At 48.7% G+C, this 10,609-nt stretch overlaps 1 protein-coding gene across 1 annotated transcript; it reads right to left on the reverse strand.

Annotated features, from left to right (window-relative positions):
• Positions 1-8,645: 8,645 nt before the first annotated feature.
• Positions 8,646-10,387, reverse strand: LOC100999056 (chorionic somatomammotropin hormone-like). Its single transcript, XM_031657677.1, has 5 exons — positions 10,233-10,387; positions 9,811-9,971; positions 9,468-9,587; positions 9,210-9,374; positions 8,646-8,952 (listed from the first exon to the last, which is right to left on the reverse strand). The coding sequence occupies exons 1-5, from the start codon at positions 10,240-10,242 to the stop codon at positions 8,755-8,757; spliced, it is 654 nt and encodes a 217-aa protein (XP_031513537.1). The 5' UTR covers positions 10,243-10,387; the 3' UTR covers positions 8,646-8,754.
• Between the last annotated feature and the right edge of the window lie 222 nt (positions 10,388-10,609).

Raw genomic sequence — 10,609 nt, forward strand, 5'->3', positions numbered from 1 at the left:
ACCGTTGCCCTTGGAGTGGGTGTCATCACCATAGCACTGTATTTGAGCTATCGGCCCTGCAAAGTGGACAGGAGGAAATTGCTCTATAGACAGAGAAGAGGAGGACAAAGAGGAGGAAAGCCAGTTTGCTGTTGAGGAAGAGAAAAGTACAACTCATATAATTGACAGCTATTTGATTGAATGAGACTTCTGCTACTGTGGTTTCCCAGGGAGGGAAGAAGGGATAGAGGAGAAAGGAAGAAACAGAATGGCAGGCTGCACGTTACCCTTTGTGTTCTTCTGTCTGTAAAAACAGAACAATTGTGTCCATGTCCTGTTTGTCAGTAGGTCAAACTCACCTTTCTGTCTCTCTTTCTCTCTCTTTTTAGGATGGAGTCTTGTTTTGTAAGCCCTGGGCGGGTGCAACAGGTAGATCTTGGCTCGCAAGCCTATAAACCTCCAGTCAGGCGATTCTCCTGCCTCCCAGCCTCCCAGGGCTGGGATTACAGGTGCACACCACCACACCTGTCTGATTTTTGTATTTTTTAGTAGGGTGGGGGTTTCACCAAAGCCAGGCTGGTCTCAAACTCCCTGAGCCTCAGAGTGATCCAGCACCTCGGCCTCCCAAAGTGCTGGGATTTGCAGGTGTGAGCCACGTGCCCAGCCACCTTTCTCTTTTGAGCTCACTCTAGTCATTAGGAATCTCAGTCTCAATGTTTGATTTATGAGAAGGCCTCTTGTGCCTTACTTGGTTTATCCTCAGTCCACTCTTAGATCAAAGGAAAAAAAAAAGAATCTGTCTTTCCTCATTCTTGCCTGCCCAGCACTCTCTTAAACATCAGCACTAATTCAGGGCCACATCTTTAAGTGGGCACTCATGGCGTGTGGCTCAACCTGTAATCCAGCACTGGGAGGCCCGAGGCAGGCGGATCCACGAGGTCAGGAGAATCCCGAGACCATCCCTGGCTGACGCAGTGGAAACCCGTCTCTACTAAAAATACAAAAAAAACTAGCAGGCCGAGGTGGCGAGAGCCTATGAGTGCTTCTTTCAGGGAGGCTGAGGCAGGAGAATGGCGGGGAGCTGGGGAGGCGGAGCTTGCAGTGAGCTGAGATCCCGGCCCTGCACTCCAGCCTACAGAGGCTGACAGAGACTCCGTCTCAAAAAAAAAAAAAAAAAAAGAAATGCAACTCATGTTTCCATGAACTGATTTCGCTGGGAATAAATTTGTAGTCCAATGGGACTTTGAAGAGTGAAATTATCAAGGCATGGGAGCTTAGGAGGAGTCAGGGCTCTCATTTCCCATCTCCACTTTTCCACTTGCTCCTGACCTGCAGGCTTCTGGAGTGCCAGCTCCCAGAGACATCACTAAGAGATCAGTGGCAAGCTTCAACCTCAGTAACCATCTGTTGTGGGTCTTGGGGGAGTATACAGATGGTAAGAAGTCCCCTTTGGAGGGCCGGACAAGCACATCCTATCTAGCCCCAGTGTTCTGTCTGTGAAGTGAGGTAGGGTTCTTTGCCATGGGAATTGGCCTCAGAGTTCCTTGCTCTGTTATCCTCTGAATTCCTTTTGACAGAGATCAACTGTGAGTTCTCATTTTGCCAGTTTTCTTTTTTTAGAACATGGCGTCTGGAGTTACAGTTCCAATGTTTGTTACCCTTTTTCATCAATGAGTACTTGTTTCATCTGTGCGCGACCAATTTCCCTGAAGCTTTGAGAATCCTCTTGTGCAAGTATTCATATGATTTTATGATTCAGCTATAACCTGTCAGCTAGGAAAGAGTATATTCACCCTCGGAGAAGGCATGAGGAATCATAAAACCAGATCTTTTCTCCCAAATCAGTCAAGAAATGTTCACTGAAATGTTGCTATGGTAAAAATAAAAGTGATTTTATGATATTCAAATGCATTTCCATTACCTTCTGAAAGTTCTTATTATGTCAAATGGTTACATTTTATAACTTTTTTTTTTTTTTTAAGATGGAGTCTTGCTCTGTTACCCAGGCTGTTGTGCAGTGGCGCGATTTCGGCTCGTTTCAACCTCCACCTCCCTGGTTCAAGCCATTCTCTGCCTCAGCCTCCCAAGTAGCTGGGATTACAGACGCCCACCACCATGTCCAGCTGATTTTTTGTGTTTTTAGTAGAGACAGGGTTTCACCATCTTGGCCAGGCTGGTCTTGAAGTCCTGACCTCGTGATCCACCCACCTTGGTTTCCTAAAGTGCTGGGATTACAGGTGTGAGCCACCGCTCCCGGCTGCATTTTATAACTTTAAGTACAATTTCTAAGGAAAAAACACCGTGTCGATAGCATAAACAACCAGCCCAGGTTAGGGTGTGCATTAGCTCAGGGCAGCAGCCTATTTGACCTGCTTTCAAAACTGAAACTCAGGCCAGGGGCGGTGGCTCAAACCTGTAACCCCAGCTCTTTGGTAGTCTGAGGCGGGCGAATCACTTGAGCCCTGGGGTTTGCGAATAGCCGGGGCAACTTGGCGAAACCTCATTTCTACAAAAAGTACAAAACTTAGCCACGTATAGAGGCACGTTCCTGTAGTCCCAGCTACTTGAGAGTCTGAGGTGGGAGGATCACTTGAGCGTGGGAGGTAGAGGGTTGCAGCGAGTTGAGATCATGCACTGCACTCCAGCCTGGGCAACAGAGCCAGACCCTGTCCCAAAAACAAAACAAAGGAAACAAAAATGCCTGGCTTTGAATTTTTGGGAATGGAGGTGGCAGCACCAGGTGCAGATCACTGGCTGAGAAGCATGGCATCAGGCGGCGGGGAAAACATTTTGTGCCCCAAGACCTCCTCCTGAGTCTGGTGTTACAGTCAGTAAAAATAACCCCCGGTTTCACCACAGCCACAAGGCCGTGGGGTTAGGTGGTGAACAAACATTCAGCCCTGAAACACACAAGTTTATTCAGGAAGCTGAACAAACAAGTAGGAAGTTACATTGTGCATGAACTCCACATGGCTGGGAAACAGATTATTCAGAGCATAACCGGATCAAGGAAGGCTTCCTGGAGGGACATAGAAATATGACTCTGCAAAATAGCATCATCCCCAAGACATGACCTTTTCCAACCTGGATGACTTTCCACTGGGTGGGGCTACTGCTCTCTCATCCCAGGGTGAGTCTAAATTAAATCATAACTTCCCTCAGGTGAGGCATTTGAGGAAGTAAGCAGGATTGGAAGCAGGTTTCAGAGACAGGGTATAGGCTGCACCATCCAGGGGATCCACAGCTGTTTCCGGTGTCTGGGATCCCTGGCTGCATCAGGAGGCGGTTATGCTGTATGTCACAGGCTGCCTCACGCTGACCTCAGATGCCTTGAAGCGTGGAAATCTAAAGGAGGGAAAGAGTGAGTGGTGGTGGTGCCACACCTGTAATCCCAGCTACTGGGAGGCTGAGCAGAAATTAAGCTGAACTGCTTGCAGGGAGGTGAGGAGGTTGCAGTGAGTGGGCAGGATGGCGGCGTTGCACTCCAGCTGGGCGACGGGGGAGACCTCCATCTTGAAGAAAATAAAAACAAAAGCAAACAAACTTTAAAACAAAACAAATGAAACAAAGGCCAAAAGGGAAGAAGGGCCACTTGGACTTTCCCTAGTTCCAGCGGGGAGGAGCCTGGGCTTAGCTTCGGCTGCTGCCTTTGCTGTCCTGCCACACCAGGGTGTGTCAGTGTTGACAGATCGTCCCACACAGTACCATCAGGCCAGAGTGGGTCTGCCAGATCCAGGTTCCCATGCTGGATCTCTGAGGGAGGGATGATATGTACCCCCAGGCACGGTGCTAAATACTCTTGCTTGGAGTTTCCAGGTTCCAGTTCTTAGAGCTCAGTAGTTTGGAAAGAGCTGGCCACTTGGTCTTCAGAGTAGGCTGGGATTTTACTTGGGGCCTTGTAGACTTGAAACTCTGTTTGCTTTCCTTCCTGGAAGGATCCACACCACCAGGGGTCGGTGGCCCCTTCTCACTGTTCTTTTCTTTCTTTCTTTTTTGGGTGTGAGGTCTCTCCTCTACCTCCCAGGCTGGAGTTCAGTGGTGAGTCCACCGGCTCACTGCAGCTTCCACCTCCTGGCTGTTGTTTTAGCATCCTCGGGTGGCTGGGATTACAGGTGTGTGCCACCATGTCCAGCTAATTTTGTGTTATTAGTAGAGACAGGGCTTCATCATGGCTGTAGGCTGATCTCGACTCGGCCTCAGGGTGGGCACCTCTCAGGTGCTGGGTTTCGTTTGAGCCACATGCCCGGCTTCATTGATTCTTAAAAGCAGGGAAGGGTCTCACATACTCTTCAAGTATAGAGCTTCACAAGGGTGGCTGCATGGGCATGCATAGGAGGAGGTCCACCCTAAATGATTTTGATCGCCTTCTTCCTGAACAGTAAAACAGAGTGGCTCACGCTGGTACGTCGCCAGATATCTCCAGGAGTGGCCTTTAATGCGCTCAAAGTTTCAGTGTTTTTGTTATTTTGGGACAGAATGTGCTCAGCCACCCAGCTGCAGTGCAGTGGCACTTGATCAGCTCAGTGCGCTCTGCCTCCCAGGCGGCGGTCGTGCCTCGGTAGCTTCGGGTGCGGGTCACCGCACAATGGGTACATATTTTTGGCTGAGATGGGGTGACACCATGACCAGACTAATCTCAAACTTCACGGCCCCCTCCATACTCATTGCCTCCCAAAGTGCTGAGATTACGAAGCGTGAACCACCGTTACTTTGGCCATTTATCCCTCTCAGGATGGTCAGGGTGGCTTACATTTGGTGTCTTTCTCTAGGTGAAGCGCAGGTTATATCTTTATTAAGGACTTCTTACCATAGGGTTAATAATAATGTTTAGCTTAGAGAATTATAGTCAGAAAGAAATGACATAATACTTGTAGTGAAGTAGCAAGGTACTAGAGACGTGTTCACATTTGTTGGTTTTAATTGTCATACTGGTAAATGGTGGTGATAGTGGCATCATTTGTAATCCTGATGAACTCAAGTAGGTCGAAATCCATGGTAACTAGGGCCATCAAAGTCCTTAGACACCGTGCACAGCTTTCCGATTTTTCTAGTCTTTTTCTTGCTCCCTCCCCTACTCTCCCCCGAATTTGGTCCCCTAAGATTTAGGACTACTAGTAGGGTGACTAGTCCTATAAGCTGAGTTTGCATTGAGCTGAGTTCTTGGAAGGAGCGTGGGGACACAGTGTTGGCCATTTGGAAAGTCTCACGAAGCAGGACAAGAGTTGGTAACCCCTAATCCCAGCAGTGCTCATGTGTGCCTCAGCCTCCAGGGCCTTCTGAATTAAGAAGCAGCCAGGCAAAGTGTCAGCTTGTCTTGGCTGAAACTGGGCATTCAGAGAAAGGGAAAGGGTCAGTTCTGCTCTCAACTGTGTATAGGGACCGAGCCTGCAGTGTGTTTCAACAACACTCATGGAAGAATTTGAGAAGTGGTCATTTTTAGGTTAGGGGTGGAACAAAGTAGGCAGAGTCAAGAGAGAGCATTTTCCAGTTAGGGGATGGGCTCGGCTCGCGCCCTGCCAGACTCCTCAGCCTTGGAGTCTCACTTCAGGTGTTATCTTTGGGAGGTTTTCATCATAAAATGCCAGGCTAAAAAGGATTCGTGGGTGATAATGCTGTCCCTAGCACTTTGGGCCAAACAGGTGCTGGATCCTGATTAGGTTCAGTTAGCCTGCTCAATCCTGTCTTGCAAAGGCCTGAAATGCTTCCTGTGGGTGGTCTGCCCAAGCACCCATGGTCAGCCTCAGGAGCTGAAGGCTGAAGGGCCATTTGAACCAGGAGGTGGAGGTTACGGTGAGCTCAGTTGCGCTCCAACCCTCGGATTTACAAAGGAACTAAAACCAAAATGAGCTTTTAACATACAGTTGCAGAATATCATAAGCATTTCCTTCATCTACCAACCTTTATGGTGTGCAGTTCATCACATGGTGTCACATTTGTCATGCAGCCATTCATACCATGTCTTCAAGGACCCAGCACCGTCTTGCACAATTCTCCCATTGCCCTAACCATTCCAGACTCTATTCTCTCCTCCCCACCAACCCTCTAGCAGCTGCCATCCTTTTTGTCCTCTATGAGTTTGGGCTGCTCCAGTGCCCTCATGTCAGACAAGTGTTCTTTTCAATGGCTGGGTTTCTTGAGAGCATGGGGATAGGCTGGGTTTGGGGTTCAGGCAGGTGGGCACTAGCCATTGGGGTATAAATCTCCTGTTCTCTTTTCCTCATCCCAGGCCAGCCTGTGGACAGGGGCTCCATGGCTCTCTGCGGTCCTATGGTGGTTCTCAGCCTTGTTTGCACATTAGAATCCACCGCCAGGAGAACGCCCAGCTCTCTGCTGAGCCAGTTTGAGGCTAGTGCTCTCTTCGAGATCAGGGACTGAGGGCTTACTTATCACATCGTTCCAGAAAACACCCCTAAGATACTCAGTTGCTGGCTTCAAAGTTAAGTAAATTGAAAGTAGAATAACTGGGTGTCAAGAAAGAAGTTTAAGTGAGTGAATTCTTTGGGTCTTTATCATTGTAAAATGTGCAAGTGTAATCATCCTTTCTGTTCCAACAGTGGACGATTGCATTCCTCCTATGCAGGAGGGGCTGGGTGGGCCCTCTCGGTCAGCTCCCTCAAGTTCAAGTTTTGTAGGGACCCTTACTTTGAGACCCCTCTTGAGTGCCCCAGGGCAGGCACGGACAGAACACATTAGACCTGTCATTTCGGCTTGAGCCAGCACGAGGGATGGATAGCAACACAGGCAAACCAAAGAGATGTGGTCGTGTGTAAGCTCTCTCGAACACCAGGGCGGGTGAGAGTTTTAAATAATTTCAGGGCCGGGCGGGGATGCTGGGGTGTTAGTTCAAAAGCTTTATTAGGAAATGGTTGCTGCAAATGAGGTGGTTTCAATGGGGCAGAGCCCTGTGAAAAAGTGATTCCCTTGGTCCTAGTGCTACACACTCGTAATTGGAATACTGACTATAATGGATGCCGGAGGATAAGATTCCCAAAGTAGAAGAAACTAGACTGACTTATGAGGCCCTTCTAACTCCAAAATGCCATAATTTTAAAGCCAGATAGTAGAAGAACTACGTAAGATGTAGGAATGACTTCTGAACTGAGAAATGAAGCAGCTCCAGAGTTCTTATTATTTCAGCTTTCAGCCACTCCCCAAGGACTGAGTTATTAACTGTAAAATAGCCAAAAATGAACACAAATGGGTCTCATTATCAAGAAAATTCATTATAGTACATAAGAATCAGAACTTCTAAAGAAGATTAATTAGGGGGTTGATTTTTTGCATTGCAGAATAATTCCTGACTTCATGAAATCATTTTTGGATACTAGAGTTCCTGTGAGCATTTTAGTATCGATTTATAGGTCACCAGTCACTTAGCCAAAGTGCTTGGCAGAGTAAACTCTTAACTCTAAAGAACTAACCACCGCTCTTTAGTGCTTCTCAACACTAAACATCTGAAATGTTTATTATTTCCTAATTGTCAAGGAAAACAATATAATTTCACAACAGATATTTAGACACTCCATCAGAAAACACAAAACATCCAAAAATTCAATGCAGAAATAACTACAATTTCTTGAGTACTATAATATATCAAAAATGTCACTGTGTTTAATCCTCTCATAATCCTAGTAAAGCAATATATTATTATCTCAGCTTGGTCAAGTAATTTATTCAGGAGCACTAAATTATGTAAAAACCAAATTTTTCTGATTCTTTCCCTTACACCAAGTTCCCCAATCAGCATCTCTTAGAATAAACTTGCTCACAAACAGCTTGGAGACCATGTGTGTTTGGGTTAATTTTTGCCCTTAATATATGTTCAATATGTGTTGCCAGTGTTTAAATGTTAGATTTCACGTAAAGGTCTGAATGTCCTAGCTGTCTCAAAGAATCAGAAGGTCTGGAAGCCCTGTCCCTGCAGTCCTGATGGTGACAGTCTGGGTGGGTCCTACCTCAGCAGGGGCTTGAGTGCTGCAGATTGTGCTGGTTCTCACCCCTCTGTGTTGCATCCACCAAAGGAAAGCGAGTGTCATCTGGGATTTATCCTATTCCATCCAGCCCTCATTGCTTACATTGTTATCTTCCTGGCACCTTTTGGCACTGCATTTGCAACCCCAAATAAAATCTCTCTTCCACTTCCCTCACCCTAATTCTGATTCCAAATGCTCTGGTTCTGTATGTCTGAAACTCATTTTTGCATTGTTCTCATTTCCCAAGAGTAGTTGGGCTTAAGGAATATTGATCTTAAAGTTGTTCTGCACACAAGTAATTCTATGACATTGTTTCCTCACCTGTTGGGAAGCTTTTGCCTCTGCACTTAATAGCCCATCTTGTTTTCATTTCTTCTCATTCCTGGGGGGCCAGGTTTGGTGTTGATGGTAATGATGGGGCAGGAAGAAATGCCTTCAGGTCATCTCTGGGATGACCATTGAGCTATGACCAGTGAGCTGGGACCACTGACCCGGTGGAATGGCCTTAGTGAGTAACAGACTGCAGTGATGTGTCAGCTTTCTTATGGCACAGGAACAACCAAATCTCTTATATTTCAGTGGCCTGGTTCCCAATAGACCCTGCAGGCCCTACAGGTCGTCTTCCCAAGCTGCCCCTTGCTTCACACCACCACCTTCCACCCCATAATATTATAGAAGGACACCTAGTCAGACAAAATGATACAACTTAATTTTATTAGGACAAGGTTGGTGGGCACTGGAGTGGCACCTTCCGGGGCCAGGACAGGCACTGGGGAGGGGTCACAGGATGCCATGCGGGCACCTAGAAGCCACAGCTGCCCTCCACAGCGCGGCACTGCACCATGTGCAGGAATGTCTCGACCATGTCCATGTCCTTCCTGAAGCAGTGGAGCAGCCCATAGTTCTTGAGCAGTGAGTCATCGTTCTGTGAGTCTGTGTCAAACGTGCTGTAGGTCTGCTTGAAGATCTGCCCAGTCCGGGGGCTGCCATCTTGCAGCCTCTGCAAAGTGAAGGAAGAGAAGGAGAGGCTGAGCGCTTGGTCACTGTTCCCTCCCTCCCTCTCTCATTCATTCATTTTCCTCCCTCCCCTTCAGGGTGTAGAGAAAGACCTGGAGGATTCACCAGGGGAAATGAAGACTAAGGTGAGTTCACTTGGGTCAGGGCCTGACTGCTAAAAAGAGGGCAGCAGTGTTTCTCTCCCCCAGCCCTCGAAGCCAGTGAGGTTCCAGGATTGGGGAACCCTGGCGCCACCCTCACCCGCATCAACGTTTGGATGCCTTCCTCTAGGTTCTTTAGGAGGTCATAGACGTCGCTCTCCGAGGTGCCATACACCAGGTTGTTAGCAAATATACTCCCAAGTAACTGCACGGGCTCCAGCCACGACTGGATGAGCAGCAGGGAGATGCGGAGCAGCTCTAGGTTCTGCAGGGGAAGGACACGCAGTGGCTGTGCTGCCCGGGGGCTCTGACCACAGGCCTCCCCTATCCCCACCTTGGGGAGAAGGCATCCACTCACGGATTTCTGCTGCGTTTCCTCCATGTTGGAGGGTGTGGGAATAGACTCTGAGAAGCAGAAGGAGGCCTCGGGGTTCTCCATGAGCGAATGCTTCTTTTCCTTTGGGATGTAGGTTTTTTCCTAGGAGAAGGACCCCCCCACCAAGAGGGACTGCTGGTCTCTATGCTGGAGACCAGCTCCCATTGTTACTTCTCTGAGAACCTCGCTCAGTGTATGCTCATCTGTCGGCATTTTCGCTTCAGAAAACAACCGTGAGCTCCTTAGTCTCCTCCCATGACTTCCCAGGGGGGAAAGTCACCCCTTCTTGCCACCCCTGACATGCACCCATTCCCCAAGAGCTTACAAACTCCTGGTAGGTGTCAAAGGCCAGTTGGTGCAGGCGATGGGCTTGGATCATAGCGTGGTCAAAAAGCCTGGATAAGGGTACGCTTGGGACCCTACCAGCCTCTTGAAGCCAAGGCAGGCAGAGGAGGGCAAAAACCAGGAGCAGGGATGTCCGGGAGCCTGGGGAGAAACCGGAGGGCAACGGAGGGAGCCAGAGAGCAAGAGGCCAGTGCTCTCCCTGCCCCAGGAGCTGTTTGTTTTTCTCTCTCTATCCCTCCAGGGACCAGGAACATTGTGAGATTGGCCAAATATTTGGGCTTAGATGGCGATACTCACATTCAGAAGCCCCAAACCTGAGGGTTAGTGCCCCCGTCCCATCTACAGGGCTCAGCCTCTTCCTTCGGGACACATTGTGCAGAAATGGATTTTAGGGGCGCTTACCTGCAGCCATTGCAGCTAGGTGGGCTGTCCACAGGACCCTGAGTGGTTCGGGGAGTTGGGCCTTGGGATCCTGGAGCTGGTCTCTTGTGGGCCCTTTTTATACCCTGGCCCCTTATCTCTTGCTGCTTGACCCCACCTATTTCTCTGTACGTTTACGCATGGGGCCACTGACGTGCCTGTGCTAGTGGCTAATTTAGAAACTCCTCCCACACATGCTGGGATCATGCCCCCTGGCTTGTCGTCTTTCCCTTCCCACCGTCACCAACATTGTGAGGGTGGTGCAGAGGGTCAGCCAGCGATACCACCCAACTTGTCCTCTCTTTAAGGGTCATGTGGGTGTCCTCTGGCAGCACGCCATGGTGGCCAATCTGAACGTG

The sequence above is a fragment of the Papio anubis genome, chromosome 17 (genome assembly GCF_008728515.1).
Source record: "Papio anubis isolate 15944 chromosome 17, Panubis1.0, whole genome shotgun sequence".
NCBI classification, from domain to species: domain Eukaryota; kingdom Metazoa; phylum Chordata; class Mammalia; order Primates; family Cercopithecidae; genus Papio; species Papio anubis.

Excerpts from the sequence above, each read along its gene's own strand:
- LOC100999056 (XM_031657677.1), bottom strand. Across the intron at positions 9,588-9,810 it reads TTGACACCTACCAGGAGTTT|GAAAAAACCTACATCCCAAA; the intron begins GTAAGCTCTTGG and ends TCCTTCTCCTAG. Across the intron at positions 9,375-9,467 it reads AGGAAACGCAGCAGAAATCC|AACCTAGAGCTGCTCCGCAT; the intron begins GTGAGTGGATGC and ends CTTCCCCTGCAG.